Raw genomic sequence first — 25007 nt, 5'->3', positions numbered from 1 at the left:
AATGAATGTTGGAAATTAGGTTTTATTCTTTACTAAATTTAAGCATATTCTATATTCTTCGCTTACATTTTATGTAAGTCACAAGGAGTAAAAGTCATTAACTTCGCTGAAGAAGATTTAACAGGTGTGGCAGTTAGAGAAAGTAAATTTACGCATGCGTGAATGGGAAGCTGATACATCGACATCATTGACAGGATATCAGTTTGGATTTGCTTCGGTATGATTAATCGATTCGTACATCAGCTTAGTGTAAAATTGAAAGTTTAAGAAAAATGCTTATTTCCGTCGCGCAAGATATGGTTGCCTAATAACAAAGAAGTTCGAGTTATGCCAGTTGTGAGGGAAAGCCCTCGTCTGAACTCAGGAGAGAGTGTATAAGTGTTGCAGGTAGATGAGTCAAAATTTCTATTGTTCATTTTTATCATTTTGTAAATATGGAAACGAAGCTGGATAATTAGGAGTTTATATGGAAGCAGTTGTTCTGTCATATGTGAATGCAATTGCCACACAAGTTTTTAAAATTTTCTGCTCAGTTTTTTTCATTTTTTGATTTTAAAACACATATCGGCAATTTCGAGACATGAAAAAAATTGAAGAAAAACAAAATTCTTTCTCAAAGAAGCATTTGTTTATTGTTCTTATACAAAGATTGCGAACAGAATGCGGTTGCTGCAATTCCGTAGAAGTACATAAACGTAATAACTACTTTTGTATCAAATTTTAAAACTAATAATGACAATAAATTTCATTTGTACTGAAATGTACACTTTGGTAATAATTGTGGAACTCAAAATTTTGTGAATTTCATCAATATGAATTATTGTAAACAATATCATATTTTTAAAACTTTACAAAATACTTTCACTAATAGTAGAAAATTTGAAAATGACTAGTACGTAGTTAGAATTTCAAAACTTTCTATTTTACATTCTTGTGCAAATCGAAATATCAAGTGTTTCGTTTTTTGATTTTTTTTATCATTGTTATTTTGATTTGTGCTCCCTACGTGTTCTTTCAAACAATGAAGACTTTTTGATATAGCTTATTTAAATGAAATTTTTCGTTGCTGCTCACATAAACAAACAAACAAAAAAAAAAAAAAAAAAAAAAATTCTGCGTCTTATCAAAATTAGTACTCAATATAAAACATTATTTCTTATTGATGAAAATGTTATTTGAAAAAGTGGAATCTTTTTGAAAAACGCGTCGCCGTGTAACATCAAAATCTATAACAAATTATTATTGTGCTTGTTAAAATGTTTTTAAGGTAATCACTGGCGAATTTTAAATGCTCTTTCTTCTTTACGTTTTTAATTTACAAAATATTTTTCGATATGCAGCACTGAATTCCAAACAGAAGAAATCGATTTTTAGGCTAGAAAGTACCTTAAATAAAATTTGAGGTAAAGTCTTGAGTAACTTCTCATGCCTTCGAAATGCGTAAAATTCTTCTAAATTATCTTAAGATCAACAGAATAAGAGCTCGAAACTCTCTAGTTGAAAAGTATTCCAGTACAGCTATTGTTGCTTAGCCTTTACTTTCATTTAGGCTGTAAAGTAGTGAAAGGAAGAAAATTTAATTACTTAAACTCAAATTAAATTTACTATTTAAATTTCTTAATTCTTCATTCACAGCTAACAGTAGAATAAATTTTGGCAATGAGATGCATATGAAATTCAATGCAATATGTAATAGAATTTACTTTAATTAAACAATTTTTAAGAATTTAATTAATAATTTATTGTTAAAATGAAAAATGAAGTAAAATTGTAAAGAATAAATGCTAGAGACTAGCCAAAATGAAAGCAGTTTAATTAGCAAATATTGCAGCTTTGTTAGTGAAAAATAGCAAAGATTAACTTGAAAAATGAGTATTTACTATTTTAAGTAAATTAATATGAGCTCCAAAACATTGAAAATTTATTATTTGATTGAAACATTGTAAATGATTTTTATTAGAAAAGTACTGAAAAATGTCTTCTTAAGGCAAATTCTGTAACTGGACCATAATTTAAATTAAAATATGGAACTACTGTAGAATCGAATTTGGTTTGTACTGCGATTTTTAAACTGAATATATTGCTCGCAGTGCAAAATAAATTCGATTAAAATATTAAAGTGATTCTTCTTAAAGAAGTTGTCAAAATACTTATGAATATCTGTGGGAATTTGTGAAGCAAGAATTTAATAATTCATATTATAGTTTAAAATACCACTTGTATAAGAGTTAAAGATGAAATTGATTAAAAGGTGCAATACTTAGTTACATTGCGATGCTGGATAAACGCAATATTAACTCGTATTATGATGATGGCTTGGGATACTACGAGTAAAGTACGCAATAACTGAGGACAACTGCGATAAGAAAAACGAATTCTAAAATACATACAGAAGGTAGTCTTAGAAAAGAAAGCTAGCTTAAAAGACTAACATTCTTCTTTATATTCATTTTCCAAATACAGACAGAAATATTTCGGTAAGACAAATGTTTAGTGCTGCAGGTAACTACTTCAGATGTACCAACACTTTATACAAGTACCTGGAAGCCTAAAAGCTTTAACAATTTTCGTACAAAAGGTCTGGGTATTATATGCAAAAACCGTTACAAAGAGTCTTATTTCAATGTACTTTTCATGTTGTCATTGTGTAATCCATATTTGGGACAAAGTTAATCTGAAATCATGAGGAAAGACACAAAAAGTACATATCTGTGAAGCAATATATCTCGGAATATATTTTAGTCCAAAAGAATGAGCTAATGGTGTATTGAAATTCATAATTGTTCAATCTTATGCATATTATTTAGTAACTCAGAATATGATGTCAGAGTTCCCCAAAAAATTTATAGTTTAGGTCCTTCATTTGATGTCTAATTTATAATGCAAAGATTAAAATTCTATTATTACCCATTCTTTCAAAAGATTTAATAGCAGAACTAGAATGGCATATGAATTACATGCATTTGCGCTACAGCCATACAGATCTGGAAAGTTCTTACACAGCTCGTTAAGGACTATTGTTTTCGATATTTTTATAGAACTTGCGAAAATAATGATAATTCCAGTCCTGCAAGTGGAAAAAATATAGGTGATCACAGATTGGTGATCATAAATGTACAAACAAAACTTGTTGAACAGAACATTTACGCTAACTGAAAAAAACAATAATAAATATCCAAATAACTTCAGAAATAATGTTCAATAATAAGAAAAGCAAGAACATTAAAAGAAAATTTCTCTTCCCTGCTTCCCAATATTCTCAGATTAGCTTTGCACCAAATAAAGTTAAATTATCTTCATTGAGTGTCTGCATCACTTGAGATATCACAAGTAAGTATACAAAAGGTTTAATGCAGACAGAATCATCAAAAAATGTTATTTCTTGCTGAAAGACTAGACCATGTTGCTGGGATCCAATGTTGTTTTGTCTAAGCTCGTTTCTTCCTCAGTTTCGATTACGATGCAGGGAGTCAATGTGTTAAATTTTTTTATATTGTCCCTGAGGACATCATTGCTGCCTTCTTCGTCCTCAGTTGCTGCAGCTGTGTCGTCCGTGCTGTTCTTGCTGCGAGAGATGTCACATGAACTGTTCTCATCCGAAACAGAACTGAGATCAGTGTGTCCAAGTGATTTGGAGGACATACTGGATGAGTTCGGGGTAGGTACCATCAATAACATTCCTGGCTTGCAGGCTCCGTTTTGGTGAGACACCTGGAAGGAAACGGATGGAACGTTCTTATTCTGTGAAGGTCCACCCATGCTGGGTTGGAAACGAACAGTTGGAATTGGCTGAAAAGAATAAAAATACATATTAGTATGATTAACTTCAATAAAAATATGAAAATATTACATATATTGGACAAATATTGCAGACAGTTGAGAGCAAGATAAGAGGAATCACTTTCATGGCAAGAGACCGGTATTCATATAGGAAGATGAAGGATGTAACAGAGATGGCACAAACTTAAAAACGTGAAAAATATAAGTACAAGTGGTATTATATTACTCTATGGTACCTCCGTATTCTTCATTAATCTGTTTCAGATTCTTACAAATATACCAAAAGAACGCTTTCAGTAGGAAATAAAGGGAAATTAATCAACCCATTTTTATAAAAAATTCTATTATTATTATCATAACACTGTTTAATCCTGAAATACAAATGCAGTAGGTGAAATATATAGTGTACATAAATAAAGCATTGCATGTGATACTGTACATAAATGTTTTTCTGATATCCAAATCAAAAGCGTTTTTCAACATGCTCTAACGTCTCTAATCTTTGTTTGATAATTGATTTCACTCCCTTCCCAACGTTGGCCGATTTAATGGCATCTTTGATTTTCACAATTGCAGACACCATCGTACTTGTAATATGGTATATCACGTCCCAGATACGCGTAGCTATGTCCCGGATACACATGCCATCTTTTCAATAATCTCCGTTTTCACCTCCATGGTGATCCTAATCTCATTTTCTTCATTGCTTGACTCATCTCATTAACTCTCTTAAAATTTATTATTAACGAATTTACAAAACATTTACGGGAAGAAATACAAAAACATCTGAAAATTCAGAGTTACAGCTCGAGTTGTTTAAATAGTTGCAACAGGCGCGGTGATGCTTACAGACAGTCGTAGTCTGAGTGACAGTCTGATACTGGGATACTCGAAAGAGGACACCAAAAATAATGAGCGCAGTTGTGACTCATCGACCTCGAGTCGGATTCCAGACAACAAGTATTTATTGTATACCATACAAAAATTTTCGCTCGCAAATAGAACATATACCAAGTTGGATGCATTATTTCAACGCGGACGTATACCGAGGAGCCACTGTATATGTGTTTTTTGTAAATAAGTATTACAATAATTTTTGGAGCCGCTATGATATTTTTGGGTTTTTATTAATATGTCACCTATATTGTGAATTATTTAGTTTACACATTTAGGAAAGCTACACTGTCTGATACTGGGTTAGCAAGAGAAACCTACCGCTAGTATAAAAGCATATCATTCCAGTATTATTAAACATATTAGAATGTTTTGATTCATGAACTAAAATATATTGAAGCAATATAAGTTTTAATAGATCTAGAGCTAAGATGGGAGTAAGAAATTTACAGTATCTAAATAAGGATGAAAGCCTGCCAGAAATCCCGATCTTCCTCAAATTCGCCCTTAAATTTCAAAGGCGGTATTTTTACTCCATGGAATTCAATTTATAAACAATTTTGAGTTTCAGTTCCAAGTGTTATCATTTATGATTAAGCATTATGTCAAAATAATCTGTTTGCAGTCTGAAAAATTATAGTCTAACGCTACAAAGAGGAGCTTACCATTAACATGCAAAAAAAGGAAATAATTTAAAATCATACAAGCATTCGATTTTCTTTCGAAAATAAAAATAATACTTATTTTAAGCAACTTATAAAACTAAATATCTTTTGTATAAAATTAAAACCTAACTCAAAAGAAATTTCAATTTAGAAAAATTGTTGATTCAGTTTAAAACAGTCGTTTCTTCATTTTTTTAATTTCCTATTTCTTCCCCCTTTTTTCTTAAAATTAAAATGGCATATCTCGAAAAGTACCAACAAAATTAAAAAATTGTATTACATTTTGAATTCATTTAATATATATACATATACATTTTGTCCTCAAACGTTCATACTCAGCCTCTATTTTAGAAACAGTTGGTTGTAGATACATTTCCAGCTGCAGAAATGTTTGGTAAAATCCTAGTATACGGTACGGCCTTAGAGCGATTTTGAATATAGTTGCCAACATCAAAATTATTCTTTTACTGATCATCATAAATACTGCGTTTACTGCTCGTCATCATATCGCCAAAAGTCTCCAAATCCTGTTCGTACCGTAAACTAGGGTTAAACCAAATGTTTTAAAAATTACGCAAGATTCATGTTTTCATAGTTTTAACTTAAAAAAAAAAAAAAAAAAACTTTTGCATAAAATAAGAACGCTTTTTTGCATGAGAACACGTTGGAGCGTGGAAGATCAAAATATATTATATCTTGTAGTGAGAATACATTTCTTTTAATTCGCCGAATTTGTTGATTAAATCTGAAAAACAAATATCTTACGCTTTGCTGTTGCACCATTTGCAACACATTTCTATAAGACATCGGGTTTTTTGATTAAATTTGAAACATAAATATGTTACGATTTGCCACATTAATTTTAAATCGCTCAGTTTGTTGGTCAAAAGATAGTTGACCAACAAACTGATAGCTGATGTTAAGTTCGCACGAAAGATAAAATGAATAAAAAAATAATAATTAGTGCTTTGAGTGCACTTAATCGCGTCAAGAATATATGTGTTCAAAATTTGGAGGCTCTATGTAGCACCATTTTTCAAAAATGAGAGGAACATACTTAAGTATAGATTTAAATTAATTTAGCACTGCACGCTATTTTGAGTGGGAATGATTCGTAGCATATTGATGAACAATAGATTAGCAGAAGAGACGTTCATCTGATTTTTTAAGAAATCGTACCAGAAATCATTGCAGTTTCTTCCGGAAGAATATCGAAATCACAGTATTGAAACAATCATTTGCATAAGGAGAAAACTTCATTAATAGTTCCCTATCACGCAAGAGATGAATTTCGTAAATTATAATGACACTGTGCTGTTTGATTGATTGTATGGATTTAATAACCTGATTTGATTATTACTCATTTCTTATCATCTTCCGCAGCATAAAATTCTTAAAACATTTCTCAAAATAAAGCAGTTTTTTATGTGTAGTGAACAGTTGCTGCATGCGAGGGATACTGGGCCGATTGACGAAATTCAAATTGCTTTTTCCATGTCTCGAAAGCGCGACTTAGGATATATATTAGATTTATATATATAGCATCATTCTAACATAGGTATTTTGAAACAAAATCGGACTTTTCCTGAAATGACATGCCATGTTTTTTCCATATTTCGATTCTCTGACTCAAATTATGCCAGACTACCAAGTTTTGTAAAAATCGCACGAGTAGATTTAAAAAAAATAGTTCTCAAAATTTTAGCTCCACAGTGTTAATTGAATTTGGTATATATTTATTAATATCTCATTATTATTATTATTTTATTAATTTATCATAGAATCGAAATATGTAAAAAAATTGGTATGTTATTTCAGAAAATGTCCGATTTTGTGTCAAAATACCTATGTTAGAATAGCGCTATATATAAATCTAATATATATCCTAAGTCGCGCTTTCGAGACAGGAAAAACGCAATCCCAGTTTGGTACTTTTTCGTTTTGTCGGCGCAGGCCATAAAGTCACCAATAATGGTGCAACCGATGCCAAACGGAATATCCTCGCTAGTAACCTTTTGCACCTCATTTTCAAAACAAGTCGCAACCATTTCTTATCAGACTGATTGTTTCTTTCAATACTGGCATAACTTTTTACCAGATATCTATAGTTCAATTTAATGACCTAAGGCCATTCTCATTCGTGGTAATTAAGTCAATTAGGATGCAATCCCACCGCTCACCCGAAGGCTAAAATATAAAAAAAGTCAAGGGTTAAATTCATCAATTCTAATGAGAATGCTGTAGTGAAGTAAAGCACTGCGGTTTTACATAACTTCTGAGTAAGCTATTCGTATGAATTGAAATAATGCTTTCATTTAAACTTGTATTCCAAATTAAGATTTAACTTGAAATTAATGTAGATAATTACTGAGAGAATTGGATTTTTGTAGCGTAGTTTACGTGAGATGAGATCACTTAGGTTCATGTAGTATGTTGGATCAGGATGTTGAATCATGAAAGCATAGTAAATTCTTGAATGAATGTCTTTTTACAAATTTATTGTCTTTATTTATTGGTTTTTTACAAAATTTTAAACCATTTTAAAATGTTTATGCCTTCAAAATAAAAAATTCTTAGACATTCTGTAAACATTTGTTAATATGTTTTATGTGTATACTGTATGTTGTCGCCAATACTGTCTGCTTGGCGAGATTAACGCCGGCGAAACGGAAAAGTACCCTGAAGTTTGTCAATCGGCCCAGTAGAACGAGAGCTATAGAACTGTCCCCTTTTTTTTTTTTTTTTTTTTATTTTTTTCCTCCCTCGCAGTGTACATCATACGGAGAAATCGCATTCCGTAAAGTTAGCGTTTTATGGGGAAAATAAGGAATAATTTAGATCATGAAATATATATAATTTACACAATAAATAGTGTTGTAATTAAAAAAAATGTTAAAGCATTTTCATTACTTCTTAATAAATATATGATGTAATTATTATTTTCATAAAGCTGGTGAATTTTGTTCATGACAGTGACTAAAGCAATTCTTTTAAACTTTCACGCTAAGGAGGGCAAACTTTTCAAAACTTCTCATAAAACCATTCTCTAATTTCTTTATTTGGGTTTATCTCCATAGCAATATCAAACAGTTTCAACAGCAATATCAGACAGTTTCCATGCCAATTTTTAACAACTAGTTTAATTCTTATAAGTTAAAGGCAACCTTCTTCATTATCGCTGCTTTTACTGTTGGAAAATGTTATGAGATCATGCAATCTTTCATTCGACATTTGTCAATAGTAATTTTTCGGTTAATTCTTTGACGTTTCCTTCTTCTGTGCATAAAATTCTTGTCACAAATTGCTTTTTAACTAAGCATGATTCGTTGGCTTCACTTCCCATCGATGAAAATCCTGTAAAGTTTTTGATAGGTTTTGGTCAGAACTGATGCCAGAAAGGAATCATTGTTGATGAATGAAGGTTGAACCGCGTGTGAATAAAATTCTATTGATGGCAAATCAACCGCAAATCCGCGCTCGGGTTTAATGCAGAAAATGTTAAGTTAGGTTAGGTTTTTTAATTACGGCAAAGCCTCGAGGACTATCTGCCTAAGGGGAGGGATGCCTTCGTGGAGGACTTTCTAAGGGTAACTGGCTCGTATACACGTTACATATGGGAAAAGCCACGAAAACACCCATGCAGCCAGCCCGTTCGCGGGATTCGAACGTCGGACCGAACTACCAGTGTTCAGCGACTTTTTTGGTGGGTCCTTAATGTAGAAAATGAAAACAGTCGTGATTTTTTGTAGAATGCGTTCTATTATGAACTGATTTTAATTTCTTCCTTTTCCAAATTGAAATACATTTTGTAAGGGCGAATTTTTAATTTATGCCAGTTAAATTTATTCATATTTTTATAAATACGCACATAACATAAAGTGTAGAACAACAAAGATCGTTTTTAAAAGTAATTGAAAGAGATAAATTAATTGTAAAAGGTAAAAAAGAACGAATAATTTAAATATACACAATATTTGTAACGCCTTGCATTCGAAGGCAATGTAAATCACGAAAAAGGATTGTGGACTTCAAAAGGTCAAAAGGTGTTTATGTTTTCTGGAAATATAAAAATATGAATTCAACAGAGTTTTGTTTTTAAGTGCACGTGGATTTAGACTTTTCTTTTGATTTAACCGAAATGACATTTTAAAACGTGCTCAGAAGTCGTTCATGTTTCCAGCGTAGCAGATCATCTTAAAAAAGACATAGACTTTTGTTTCCAAAATAGGATTTTTCAAATATTTGCGTTTTTGATTTAAAGAAGAGCAGGAATCACATACATTCAGTTTCTCCGACTTGAATTTGGCTTTTTTCTAAAGTGGGTAATAGTTTAGTTAAATCGTATGATAAAAGAAAACTTAAATCGTATGGACTGGTTTTGGCGAAAAATGCATTTTTTGCCCCCAAGGTGGCATGAATACATGCTGTTGCAAACATTTCTTAAAATGCATTGCACATCATTTTTATTTATATATTAATGTTTGGATTAAAATAAAAGTTACTTAAAATTAAAAAATAAACTTATTAAAAAATCTGAAAACTTTTAGATTTTATATTACCCTCCAAAGCAGCGTTTTTTAACGTTCTGTATGTTATTTTTATTTATTAAATACCATGTTCTTCCCACTTAAATCATAAAATTCAATTCAACAGCAATATCACAAAATTAAAAAGATTATATGCAATCTCGTGCACTGGAGATAAAAGTGTTTTTTCCGTACAGTGATTGCTATTGCGCACTTTAAAATCGTTGAGTTTGTCAATCAAAATTCGTTAGGAAAAAAAAAAAAAAAAAGTCCAGATTCCAAGTTCGGGCTTCTAGATTCCCATATCCCAGTAGAGGATAACTTTAACTTCAAAATTTGATTGTTTTTAGGTCCTGTTGTTTTATTCGCAGTGCGAGAAACATACATACATTCATGCAGATTCGTCATTATTTAATTTCTTTAAATATAATGCAGGGCTCTACTATTTGGTGGTAACAATTTGAAAAGTGAACCGGCATTTATAGTGAACTAATGTAAAATGCGAAAACGAAATTAATAGCCCTTCTGGGATAATGAAATGTTTTCTATTAATTCTGAAGATTATAACCGACGCTTTCTAAAAATTAAAAGATTCTGATATACAATGCGGGAAGTTGTATATATCTTTCATTAAGTAAACAAAGTTGTAAATGTAATAACTCGTCGAAGAATAAATTTAAAGTTGTAGAGACGTTAGGATTTTTTGGAAGCAGGCAAGATGAAAAATTAGCAACGCCTTCGCCGGGAATTGAACTGGGGACCTCTGAAATATGCGTCCAGCGTGCAGACCAATACACCACGAAGGCATGCCAAAAAGGCGGGAGAAATACCTTATAAGGTTGTCAGGACTTGTGTTTCTTTTGATTTGCGTTGGAAACATGAATGGTCCTGAATAGGAACAGGGAGCTTACTCAAGCTATGATCAAGAAGGTGTGAAGTAGACAGCACACGCAGGAAGGGTATACGAAACCCTTTATTTTCAATATTTTACAGGTATTCCCAAACTTCAGGGTACAGAGACCAACCACTTGTGGTCTGAAAGTAAGAATATAAAAAATACTAACTAAAACGCTAACTAAAAGCTAACTTTGAATTAGTATACAAATGCCTAGCACTAAGACTGGCCTTTATTTAAAAAAGGTACGTATGTAGTACGCCGAGCTGCTAAAACTACGATACGTCTGCAAATATCAAGAGGGCTAAACCTCTGGCCTTAAAGGCAACCAGCTACACAGTGAAAACTCGTAAAACTACAGTGGCAAGCGGTTCACTTCCTATAACTCCTTCTCTCTCTCTCTTGGCAAAAAGCCACAACTTAAACACTTGGCGTTAGCAAGACAATTTGCATAAACAAGTTAAAGCATTTAATTCTGGCCAGAAGTAGAAAATAAGAAGGGATAGTACAGTTTTAAAATAAAATAAACGTTAGTAAAACTTAGGATCCTTACAAAGTAATTAATAATAAGCAACAGAAATCAGCGAAACGTGTGGTATATTTGTAGTATTATAGCTTAGGAGTTGGATAAAAAGCAATGGGCAACAGGGAATAGTTCTGGAAAGACGTTATTACCATAGGTAAAAACACTTAAATTTCTCAGCATAATCGTGTGGCATATCTACCACCTTCCCTTAAATTACTAGAAGGCGTCATATATGCTATGAAGAAATGACGTCGTATATGCCACTTATAGAAATGTTTGTAGCAAAAGCCTGAATCTGCAACGTATAACATTTTTAGCACTGATGTAGATTTTCCTTTACTGCCATTTTTGAATTATTTGGAAAATAATTTTTTAAACTTAGCACACTCCATTAGTCTCTCATCGCGCTGCTTAAATCTGCTTCAATTTCTGGTTACTTTACTTAGCTTGCTGTTTTGATGAGTCGCGAAACGTTTCACGCTTTTTTAGAATTTTTGCCGACAACGCTATATTTGATCCATTAATAAATGCTTCTTCCAAAAAAATTCGAGTTTCTTATTTCTAAAAAAGTAGAGCACGCGTTGACATACTCTGAGCCGGATGGAAAATGTTCTGAAAGATAAATCCTGCTTCAGATAAATACAGCTGCGGCGAAAAAAAATTAAAAGCGCTAAGAAAAATGAAAAAGGAATGTAATCAAAAGTTATTCGGAGACAATGACAGCTCTTGAAAAAGTAAACTTGGCAAAATAAAAGTTCAGAAAATATGAAATATATGATAACACTTTTCCAGTATCCAGGAATAAATTTTGTTAGAGGATTCGTAAAGAACTTTAAAAATATTGACGTACATTTTGCTCTGGATAACAGCAACAATATATGGAATAACATGATTTTTTATGTTGTATTTGACGTTTTTTTTTGTATTTTACCTTTCAGAAAAATGCCAAATTTATCAAGAAACCTTTTTTCAGATTTCTAAGAGGAATCTAAAATTCTTTATGAAATAAAATGCAAGATAGAGGGAAGATGTTGCATTAGAAATATAAAAAGTCATAACAGTAAGCAAATGCATATTAGCACATATATGCCAGATATGATAATTTTTATGAATTTATTCTAGATTCAAAAAACATTTTTAATACTAAAAGCTATTTTGTTGAATAAGTTGGTGTAAAATTTATATTTTTATCTTGCAAATGTTTCTTGAATTTAGAATTTTTATCTTGAAGTCAGAATGAGCATAATATTTAGTAAATAATTATTTTGTTCATTGTGACTTCTTTCTCTCTATCTGCGTGCGTTTATCTTCTTTTTGAATTTATTATTTTCTTCTAATTTTTATAATTTCTAGGGTTGCAATTTAACTTATTTCCTTTATCTTGCAATTTTTACCTGCTAAGACATAAATTTAGTAACTTTGTGCCTTTCTTTCAATAATTCATGTTTAAGATGCTCTTTTCCTTAATGTGGATTCCATAAAGAATTTACTACATATTATATTACAATAGTTTTAGAAAAATTTGCCATTACCTGTCAAAATTTTCTATTTTCTGCATGGGTGACTGTATAACATAATAGATGATAGAAATTTAGACTTCATTTTAGAATTTTATCTTTACCACCAGATTTTTATTTTTAATAAAGACAATAGGGTATAAGCTGGAGAATAAGAAAGAAATTTAGCAGCGAAGTTGAAATAAAATAAAAATAACAACGTCTTTCCAGAACTATTCCCTGTTGCCCATTGCTTTTTATCCAACTCCTAAGCTATAATACTACAAATATACCACACGTTTCGCTGATTTCTGTTGCTTATTATTAATTACTTTGTAAAGATCCTAAGTTTTACTAACGTTTATTTTATTTTAAAACTGTACTTTCCCTTCTTATTTTCTACTTTTGGCCAGAATTAAATGCTTTAACTTGTTTATGCAAATTGTCTTGCTAACGCCAAGTGTTTAAGTTGTGGCTTTTTGCCAAGAGAGAGAGAGGAGGAGTTATAGGAAGTGAACCGCTTGCCACTGTAGTTTTACTAGTTTTCACTCTGTAGCTGGTTGCCTTTAAGGCCAGAGGTTTAGCCCTCTTGATATTTTCAGACGTATCGTAGTTTTAGCAGCTCGGCGTACTACATACGTACCTTTTTTAAAAAGTTGCTAGAAATAGCTTTTACTAATTATGATAATAGTGTAATTATGATAATAGTGTACCTATAATTCTCATTGTGAAATATTAATCGGAATTATAGTAAGTTACAAATTATTTAGTTTGTTAAATATTTATAATTCTCACTGTGAAATATTAATCGGATAGTAAGTTGCAAATTATTCAGTTTGTTACACTGGTATGTAATATATGTTAATTATACACGAAAATGAATGAAAGACTTTTAGACTACTAAATTTACTGGTCTCAACTTTGATTTGAAAACTTCGATGTGAATAAAACAGAAACTTGACAATAAAAACCACGTAAAAACTAAAGCAAACATATTCTGAGCGTATTTGCAGCAACTGGTTTCCATGGATCATTTTATTGTATATTCTTGAAAGTTACAATGCAATTTCGGCACTAATCTGTATCGAGGACACAAAATTACAAAGTTCGAAATCACTCACTGTGTCATTTGGTGCAATGATAACCATATATTGGGATATTCTCTTAAATTCACGAAAGATTTTTCAAGAAACTTCCGGGCAGCGCACTTCCTAGCAAAAAACATTCAACAATGCAAGAGAGAAAATAAAAGAGAAAATGGCGGAAAGGATCGGAAGTGCTTATTCCTTAGGGTCTCATCTCTGAATCACAGCGGAAGCTAAAAAAGTACAAGATGGATCAAGAAAAGGGAAGAACAACTAAACTCCGCTGCAGGAAAAGAATAGAAATGTATAAGGGGCGGAGGAAAAACGGGAATCTTTCTCATCGGAATTTTGTTAACGAAAAGGAAGTGCTCGGAAAAGCTTATTTCTCCTTTCATATCTTTCCGGTTTCGGAAACGTCAGTCGAAATGTCATAATTTTTCGTAGAACCAAAAAGTACTATACCGTTCCATAAACTGTTTTTGAAAATATTAACTTTTGCAATTTTAACTGTATCTCACTTATTAAACGAATTAGCAGATTATACTATAATTGGAGTTTTAACCGGGAAAACTATCATCAGTTAGAAGAAATCAAGTATAAACATTTATTAAAGTCTACAGGTTATAGACATAAATGGAATTGAATTACAGTTTAAAGTTGGACTAACATTTTAAAATAATAAATTGTTTTTATTCTCCTCTTACTCTTACAAAATTAGTTTTGCTTCTGAGAAGAAGGGACCTTCTGTACAGCCTTGAGATTAACATAAATTTATTTGCAATCCGCGCTAATCTCAGGTAGTAATTTTAAATAAATTTTGGATAGTATATTCGCAAGTTTCTTCTTAAATTAGATTATAATTCAATTTATATTTTAAGTACCAGGTTACACTGAACACCACTGAAACCGTATCTTAAAAAGAAATTATTTCTACCAGTCTGAAAAACTGACTGGAGATTTATAATCTTGACTGGAGGTAAAGTTTCATGTCTCCCTTATGATCCTGAAATAAGATGGCCGTCAAATGCAAAGGTTGAAGGAGGTTCATAAAGGCCACAGAAACTTCGGTTTCAGATATTGAGAATGTTGGAGAACATTTTTAATTGAAAAGAGATAATTCTCAAGGGTATTACTTTTAGAGACAGACGGTGATTTCTATATTTTCTGAAAATGCTTTAAATAGATTTTTGAAGGAAGTCTACTGAAAATACCGCGGACAAAGATGTCGCGGAGAAAGCAAAAGAAAAGGAAATAATCCTCATATGAGACAGTGTGGGATAGAAGGAAGCAAGAATAAACATCGCAGTTTTAAAATATTATGGCATTAAACTTCAGCGTAGAAATTACCGTAGTGAAAAAATAAAGCACCTACGAAACATCACATGATATGTTTTCAGGTTTTAATAATTTTAAACGCATATTCACATTCCCAATTCAGATTTATAAAAAATAATTAAAAAGGGTCTTCAGTCATTAACTAAGTTTAAAATTATATCAGCTGTTATATGCAGCTTTAATTTTATATTAATTTTCAGTATTTGAATGCTTAAGTTTCCATCTTGCTTCCATCTGTATGTGTTTATTAGCTAATTCAGAATTGTGAAATATAGAGGAAAAATAGTCTTCGTTCCTTCTTGCGCTCAGATATTGTATTATGTGAACATAAAGTCTACAAAACTGTCTTTGCTGTATTATCACCATGCAGTTTATAGATACTTTCGTTTTTTACTACGATGCTTTTTACGACGACGTTTTCTCCTTTCTTCTACGAGGTTTTGTAAATAAATTTCCCATTCCGTTGCTTCGTCAATGACATATACGTCCGAGAGGTTTTCGCATGTAACCCTTTGAAGAGAATCAGTATATTTTACGTCTGAAAAATCTTAATCGAATAACTAGTTTCTGTTGCACAACAGCGTGCTATCACACAATTCCTTTCAAATCAAACAGTTTCTAGCAAAGAAAAATGCTTCAATCTTGAACTACGCCTTCGTTCACTAGATTTCGTGTATGCAGAATACTTTCTCTTTCTTGGTATAAAGGTCTCACCTCAAAAGTTGCTATTTTAATAGACTGAACAGTTTCAGAAAACCGTATCTGAAAACTAAAATATTATTCTAAAAGAAAATTTCTACAAAGGAACCAAGAAGTTATATACAGATGTGAGCTCACAAAATTGTAATTTGGATCCTAAGCAATAAGAATGTTATTTTATTCATCTTTTGATTTTATACAAATTAACTCTCAAGCTTTGTAGGCGCATTGCGTACGCAAATCTTTTTAACTATCTACTTACATCATTAACAGTTATTTCTTTTGTATTATGTATTTCTAAATTAACAATAAGGCATACGAGAGAGGGCAAATGGAAAAGAATCGAACAAAAATATGTTTTTAACATTTACAGTTATTATTATTTAAATGAGTCAAGTTTTTATGATATGAAGCATTACTGTAATTTCTCCTTTTTGCTTCTCTCTTGAATCAGAATGTAAATGAATTAGCAAGTATTTAAACTGAGGTTTTTAGATTGCAAGACAAAGCGTGTTTCTTTGCTTGCCGTATTGTTCTTGTGCTTACACACTACATGTAGTTCCTGCCAACGTTGATAAGTCTGTCTGTGCGTTATGTTGCTGCCGATACTTGAATTTAATACGCCGGTAAAATTACTCAGCCAGCTTAGAGTATATTTAAGTTGTGTAGTCTTTGGCTACTAATTCTAGTTTTAACTTGAAACTGATTATTCTAATTAATACGATAGTAAATATATACATTAAATAAGTTCGGCTGAATTATGCTATTATTTTAAATAAATTTTTACACTATTATATTAAATAAATCCAAAATTATATTAAATTCCATCTCCATATCTATAGAATAGCTTGTTGTACCGATATTGGAAGAATTGTCGATTTATCGTTCACACAAGTCAATTTTGGTTTTGTAAATATTTACAACATTTAGCAACTAATCGTATTTTCTTAAGCCTAAATTGTGCGATTGCAATATTCTGTTGCTGAAGCCACTACGAAAGGCAAATGTCGAATTTTTCTTGTCTTTTAAAGAACAGGTTGAGATTCTATGAGAAAAATGCGGGAATTTCGTTAAAAGTCTAAGCACCGTAAATAATTTTGTTGTGAGTTTAAAAAAGAAAGCTTATCCCGCTTTTTGATATGTCTAATTATAGATATATGGGGTGGTATACATTGGATTTCAAAAAATGTATCTACGGATTTTATTTCTTAAATATTGATTTCAGATATGCTTCCAGTTACAAAGAATAAGTTACAGAATTTTGTTAAAACCATTCCGACCTTGTGAGCGCGGAGGTTTTTTCAAAAAAAGAAAAAACAACCAAGCCTTTTATTGGATTTCTGTATAGCGAAATTTCCAATAAATATGCTGTTCATTGTATTTTTGTTTCTAGTTATCTTTAAGTAAATCGATATTAGCTGTGAGACTATATTAGCTAAATCAATGTATTTTCTCATACACTTCAAATTTTGTACTCAAAAGTATGAAAACTTTTGCTTTGTCTAATTAAAGTATGGATATTTACTGGGATAACATGAAATAAAAAAACCCTTTAACCCCCTATTCAAGCAATATATGGAAATGGAAAACATGCTTATAAGAAAACGTCTGTTTGAAATATCAGTTTATGAATGATGTAAGATTCTCTGCTTTGTACTTCTGTGTACTTACTGTGTACTACTGTGTGTAAGTTACAGTTGAAAGTGAAGAATCTTAAGCACTAGTAAGCGAATAATCGCTTGAGTTCGTGAGACAATTGAAACTTGGAAAGGGTTAAAAAAACCCTTTATTATTCAAATAAGATTTAAAGAACTCCGCCTTGGAGTTTTAGAATAAAGCCGACACTCGAGCTTGAACTTAGGAACTAAGAATTAAATCTTAACTAAAAAGATATAGCCGAAGCTATCAAGATTCTAACGGAGTTGGCCTCTTAACGCTAATTGAGTGCGAAGCTATTAAGGGCCTAAAGTACAGCCGAACGTAATAATAGCTTAAGAGCGAGTAGCCTAAAAAGACGGACGCATGCTAGCCATAACCTCTGGTTCTCTCTAACTAAGACAGTAGAACTTCGCGGTTAAATACCTCTCTTCCTCAATTTGCATTCAAACGTCATTGTAAAACTAGGTTCTGGCCGTAAGTTGTAAGTTGAATATTCAGAAATGATAGGAAAGGAAGTTTAACATAAAATTTAACTGTTAGATAAATTAATATAATCCTTACAATGTGATAAGTGGATTTTGACAGTAGGATCTCAATCTTTTTACTCTACTACTGCTGCTGTACAAACGTAAAATTTTCATCGTTCTTTTAATTTATATATAATAATTCCTATATTTTAACAAAGTTAAAAGAGTTATAATCTCAAATTCTATAAAATTTAGAAATGAAAACTATGCTTTTATTTCAATTGATTATCTTGAAAAACGACACTTTTTTTCAGATAAACGTTACAGGATAAGCAGAAGTGTTGTTAAAGAAAAATCTTCAGGTATAATTTTATGTACCATTAGATATTTTGAGTTTTAAGCAAAGTATTAAAAGTAACTAACAAAAGTGCAGCTAAAATATGCTCACCAAATGAAGTCATCAAGAAACCTTTCTGGTCAAATCACTGTTGTCGGACACGCTTGAAGGGTTACTTAGAAAGTTAGAATGACATTATTCATTCTAACCATTCAAGCAACCTTCTTCTACCCACCAGCTAAAATGTCTAATCTGAGATGCCTAATTCTTTTTTTTCTCTGCCTGTATTTGAGTCTACAACTTTAGTCTGTGACTTTAGAATAGGCACTTCAAAGCTATTTCTCCTTCCTGTTTTGCTTCGTAACCATGGAAACGATTGCTGCCTTATCATGATAATGATCATGAGACAAGACAGAAGGATCTTGAAGTTTTTGTTTTAAAGTAACAAAGTATAATAACTTCCAGATGCTACCGGAAAAAATGATCCTTGAGAAAACTAAATGAGTTGCAAAGAGATATATCTATGAATAAATCAGAAAAAGAAACTATGCATAGCTGGAGTTGGGCATAGTATAAAGAAAATAGTTTACTATTAACGAAACGAATAGGAACATAGACGAAAAGTATAATAAATAAATGTAAAAGACGCCTAAATGAGAAACGCATAAAATTGTGCTTTACTAGAAATGAAACTGAAATTTATACAGTCCATCATTCCTCAAAAAGTTGACTTTTAAAGCTGTTGACAACAGTTTCAAAATTCTGAACTGTAAATTCTAAGGAAATTTATTCTAAGGAAATTTGTAAGCTTGAACTATATGCCAATATTTACAGAAATAAAACTGAGCTTACTCTAAATTTGTTTGAACGCACAGCAAAACAAAATAATTAAGGAATTCTGGATTTTCAAAATTTATCTTCGTTAATAATACTTGACTCTTGCATACATGTTCCTTAATACTTTCAAAGAGAAATACTCCTTTGTTCTAACTGCGCACTATAATACTTGAAGAAAATTTTGGAAATTTTAAGAGTGCAGCTCGCGTGAGTACGGAAATATTATTTACCTATATAACGTTTGTTACGACAAGCCTTGTGTGCGTGATGTTTATCAAAGCTCCTCCGAGAATTGATCATTGCGATCAATTTGATGGTATAAGGATATTACAATGTTTGTTATGTCTTCCTGAAAGTGATGCCCCCGTTTTCCGATCGCAAAGATGGCTCCGCTTAGGAAATATTCTTATTGATCATATGTTCTGGACAAATATAATAAATGGATAGAAAAATTCAAATCTTTTGCTGGAGTAATTATATCGAATTATACCTTATTCTTCAAAAGATTTTGAAAGAGCATTTTCGAGATGCAATTTATCATAGTTTTTATGTTAGTTTAGAGAAATTAGTGTCTTTAGATGAAAGGGTGTAATGCCTCAAAGTTTAAAGATGTTGTATTTAATGGATCTTAGTTCCGTTCAGAAGTCTGGATAATAATACATCTATATACATATATACTATTTGTTGAGTAATTATGTATAGTTAGTTATGTAAGGTTAAGCGCTTACAAACATGATAAATGATGGAAAACTATTAATATTTTTTAACATTTAGAACTTGAAAATACCTGATGATGCTTCGAATTTTATATAATCTGTCGAAAGAAGAAAATGCTAGTACTTTTTAACATTGCCAGATTAGAGTAGCTAATGTGACTTTTTTTTTAATTGTATAAATTTCTATAAATTTTAAATTCTATAAATCTAGCTTTATTTTCAGTTACTTTGGCACTGAAAACCTCCTCTGCGGTATTTTCGGTATCCGTCGAAAACATTGCTGTGAAAACAACAGAGGGGAAAACATCGTCGTAAGAAACCTCGTGGAAGGAAAAGCGAAGAAAAAGCATTGCAGTGTAAAATAAAAATAATTTTTTTTAAATTTAATTTTTTAATTAATAAACGGATAACTTACCGGGCAGTTCGCTCCTTGGCCTGCCCGCCCTCTTCCGGCCAGGTACTGTTGATACTGAGAAATGACACAGAGTATACAATATACCTAAAAATAACAACAAAGTATAGGTAAATAAATACTGCAGGAAAATTCTTCTTTCTAAAAATGGTTTTTGATTTTAACAAACTATTAAATCACAAGGTATTTATTTTATTTCAATGTAATATTTCATTTTATTTTATTCCAATATTTGAAAATTTTTTATTTAATTTATTAATTACACATAATATAGTAAAAATAATAAATTTTTTTTTAAGTCGGGAAATAGTTTGACTATTAATATTTCACATTTTAGAATAAGAGTATTTCGTATTATTTAAAGAATAGTTTACTTATGAAAGCATTAATTCATAAAAGTGTAAGATTTTAAAATACGAAACATTCTTATTTATACATATAAGAAAAATATACTTGCTTAATTAAAAAAATTCTGATTCAGAGAAATTATATCAAGATCACTGACCGGTATACTTTCTGACATTTGATGGATCTAGTATCACATATAAATTATTAAGGACCAGTTCAGAACAACCCAACGTTCGTTAGAACAAATTTTCTACCGGTTAACCTTTTCTTCCCTTTCGCAAAAGATTTCAAATTGCTCCATTTCAGCAATCCTCTATCCATTTTATGCTTTATTTATATTCCTGTTTTAATTAGCATGTTACTTTTTTATTAAATATTTCCTGCAGTTTTTCTTTTTATGAGCTTCACCAGAAATGTAAATTAACTAAGGGTTATGAGATAGAAACATTATATAGGTGAAAATGAGCAGTCTGAAACATTTTGGATCCACGAGGAGGAAATGCACTTTTTTTTTCATTCTAGGTTTCTGCTTGTGGTGCTATGGTGATTACTACTAAGATTCGCTTTTACTTGTATTAGTTGCTTAAAAGACGCTTTAACACATGATCCTGGCCCTTATTCACCAATTCAATACTTGATTTGCAAAGAACTGTATTAATGTTAAGTTTTTATTGAGCAATTTAGTTTTCGTAACTTCAGGCCATAATATAAATAAATGGTTCCACTATTTACCACACTTTGTGTAATCACATTCTATTATTGAATTCTAAGTTGAAGAAGGGACAAGAATCCGTGAGAGGGTGTAGGAAGATTATTCAGTGTTAGTTAGTATAATCTTACTACTGGTCCCAGATATTTGATCCTTGTCGTCCAGAATAACAGCTAACATTCATTTTCCTTTATATAACAACTTATATAAGCGTTGTGTTAAAGTGCTGGTTGTCCTAAATATTTTTGGTAAGCGATATTAGCTTAAAAGAAATATTATTGAGTATAAATACGTAAAACGGTCGCGTATTTCTATTCTGTTAGAGAATTCCTTTCCTTGATGCACATACAGAGTTACACATATTTATTTTCATTTTAATAATGTGTCATAAAACACCTTGGTATGATAAGAAAATTGTGATCATATATTTGCATTCAGTATCAGAAATATTAACAAACTCGAAATTTTAATTCATGGTTAAAAAAATAATATTTTAGAGATTTATTTATTCTTATTGCAGATGAATAAGAATAATAACAGTGAAAAATTATTATTATTATACAAAAAATGCATTGGATAACGCAAAGAGACTTTCGGTTATTATGCAGGAACACCTTCAAACTATAAAACAGTTGTAATACTTAAAATTCAAGTAAAACTATTTGCCTTTTCTTCGCCTTTCAAAGGACCTTTGCTCATGAATATTCAATAAAATAGTTACCTAAAGCACAGAAGAACAAGACAGTTTCTCATTAAATTAAATTAAACTAAATTACGTTAACAGACATCCAATTATCGTTAAACATTCACTTCAGTATGATTTCATGCGGGCGTATTGATATAAAAGTAAATTCTATTCGAGCGTCATGCTGTTCTGGCAAACATACCGATAGAAAGATATTGAAGAAGCTTTTGTGTAAATTTTCTCTGAAAGCAAATTGAGGTGAATAAACAGCATTCTGCCTTTTCATTCAGGGAATTGAATAATCAGTGACAGGGATTATAGAATGGAAGGGAATACTACATGCTTATCTGTAATGTGTTAAAGAATACATGTTCCTGCTGTTGACAACATCATCTAAGGTCTTTGCTAGTGATATGGCAGCAGACACCGTAGAATTCTAAATATTTTGGCAGTTGTTTCCAGTAATGTATACCGAGAAGGAAATGGTTATTGTCTTGAAGAATTAAAAATTAACTGAAGATATACGAATAATAAATATGCTGGCATCATTTTAATAAACAGCGAGTTTAATATTTATTTGATATAATTGAAGCATATATTTATATATAAATTTATATGTTTTCAAGTGCTTGTTCTAGAGCAGCAATAATTAAATTTTTGTTTTTCTCGCCCAGAAAAGAAAATAGAATAACATATTTTAAATCTGGAGTTAATCATGCTTGCTGTAAACTGTTACGTAGAATAAATTTTACTTCTAGAGAATGAACTAAAATGCTCTAAAATTTCATGCTTGATTGTGTAAGCAGGCGTTTCTCAAAGGCATTCATTTAAAAGAATCATCCAGATGATCACATGAAGGAAGAATTTAAACATTAAAATTTTGTAATTAATAACAATTAAAAGATTGTCAGGAATATTTGCATTCCCCTCGAGCATGCTGTATTTGTGAAAGTGATTAGAACATTTATCTAGCCTGTAAAAGATCTGTGATTTAAATTCCAATGGGGACAGATTTAATTTTTACATGCTCTGGATCTGAAAATTTAACGATGCGCCCGAATTGATACGTGGTGGATGATAACTAGTTATCACCTGATTTAGTCGCCTGGGTATCGCGTCTCTTCCTAGTCGTTTCTTGATGGGAGAGAATATGAAGGATTATTGCATTCTTTCATCTGAATGCGGTGCAGATGGTTATCCGATCCAACTTGACCCTGGAGTACTCTTCGAATCTCAGACAAGGGCATATATTATTCACGTTTTCTGATTTCGAAAAATTTAGTGAATAAAATAATCAAATTATAAATTTAGAAAATAATTTTCAAAATTTTGAATAATATCAGCTAGAATTAAATTCGTAATTTGTAGTTCATAACTTTAGATTTCTCGTACGGTATCTAGAACTAAAAAACACATTTTAAGATACACTAATCTTAACTAAGTAATTTTTTATTTGAAATTAAGCTTATCTTATCCCTTTCTATGGAAATAGGATCTCCTTTAGTATATAGATAAATACAATTCAGAAAGCACTGAAAGCAAAATTAACTAATACTGCGACACAGCTTTTGAATGATTACTTGAGCTTATTGCATTCTCTAATGTAATTTAAACTAATATTAATTCTGGAATTAAGCTAAAGTTTGGAGGTAGAAACATTTGTGATAAGTAACTGTTTCGAGTTAATTAACCTGAAAATTAGAGTAAGGGTAAAAGCTGACTTGAGAGCAAACATTTATAAAGAACACCTCTAGTATAAGAATTTTAATTTTCACTGGACATTCTTTATTTGATGTGGATATCTGAGATTATATTGTAGCTTGTGCAAGAGGTTTATGTACGTCTATTTCTATTTTTACACGAACTCGTTTTACACAAATTATATTTAACCCGAATTCAAAATGAATACTTTATTCTCTTTTTACTCGTATGGCTTTGATTTATAACGAGCAGGCGAAGATAATTTCTTAAAATTATTTCCCCTTTTAATCATTCATCTTGGATTAAAGTTAACTGAATTAAATCCAGTAATAGTGAATGCGTCTTCTTAAGTGGTTGTGTAAAAAGTAAAGATACCATCATCCCTAATATTACCGAATTTCCTAGTATCATTACAACAACAGTCACAACTTGGTGCAGAAGAATTAATGGTTTATCGTTTGACGATACTGATGAATGTTTAGTAGACAAAGTAACATAATAAAACATTAGATGTTATCAGTGATACTCCTAATCTCACAGAGCCAAATGATATCCAAGAAAATGATCCAACTCTATATTCAAAATTAATAAAAAAAGGTCTGGAATTGGCTAGAAAATTGGGTAATCATTTTGTCAGACATGATCCTAACTAGTACCGCTTAGGCATATGAAATCTTTGAAGTTGTTGACAGTCTTTTACAGTGAATTATACAAAAGCCTAACTAAAACACGAATACAACAATTAATAACTGAATTCGTTCGTAAAACTGATGAAATATCAGCACCAGAGAAAACGTGTGCTAATTTTGTTCAGAAATTCACAGAAAAAAATTCATTAACAGAGACATATTTGCTTAACGTTATTATTTTATTAATAGATAAAGACGACGATATCCCCAATATTCCTAGTGATATTTGAGTTTTACTCAAATATGTGCATCGTTTATTATTATAAAGTAAAAATGAAGAAAATTTTGTTCTATACAAAGAATTTTATTAGCCTCCCTCAAAGAATTCTCGTTTACAAATATCAAAAGAATATTTTTCCATTTCAAATACAAATTTACAGAATTAAATTTTCAATATGAGTACATTGTTGAAATAAAATAATAAGCTGAAACAAATATTTTTAGAAAGTTTGATTTTAATTATGTTTGCTAATTTTTTAGATCTGGAACCAATCATTTTTTCTCCCATAGATACTACGTCTTTCTTTGCACGATTGTTGTTTTTTA

The 25007-nt window shown here is 31.0% G+C and overlaps 1 protein-coding gene across 1 annotated transcript in view; it reads right to left on the bottom strand.

The window, feature by feature from the left end:
* Nucleotides 1-612: 612 nt before the first annotated feature.
* Nucleotides 613-25007, bottom strand: part of LOC118201759 (uncharacterized) — a 360787-nt gene continuing 336392 nt past the window's right edge. The window contains exons 6-7 of the mRNA XM_085817840.1: nucleotides 20333-20416; nucleotides 613-3789 (exon numbers count right to left, since the gene is read on the bottom strand). Of these exons, the coding sequence (XP_085673966.1) occupies nucleotides 3394-3789; nucleotides 20333-20416 (480 nt within the window). The 3' untranslated portion in view covers nucleotides 613-3393. The remainder of the gene's footprint in view (nucleotides 3790-20332; nucleotides 20417-25007) is intronic.

This window comes from Stegodyphus dumicola, chromosome 1, assembly GCF_044657685.1.
Source record: "Stegodyphus dumicola isolate Sdum_Otavi_A_Nest chromosome 1, ASM4465768v1".
NCBI classification, from domain to species: Eukaryota; Metazoa; Arthropoda; class Arachnida; order Araneae; family Eresidae; genus Stegodyphus; species Stegodyphus dumicola.
Note: the sequence above shows the minus strand (reverse complement) of the source record. Positions and strands in the feature narration are given on the sequence as shown.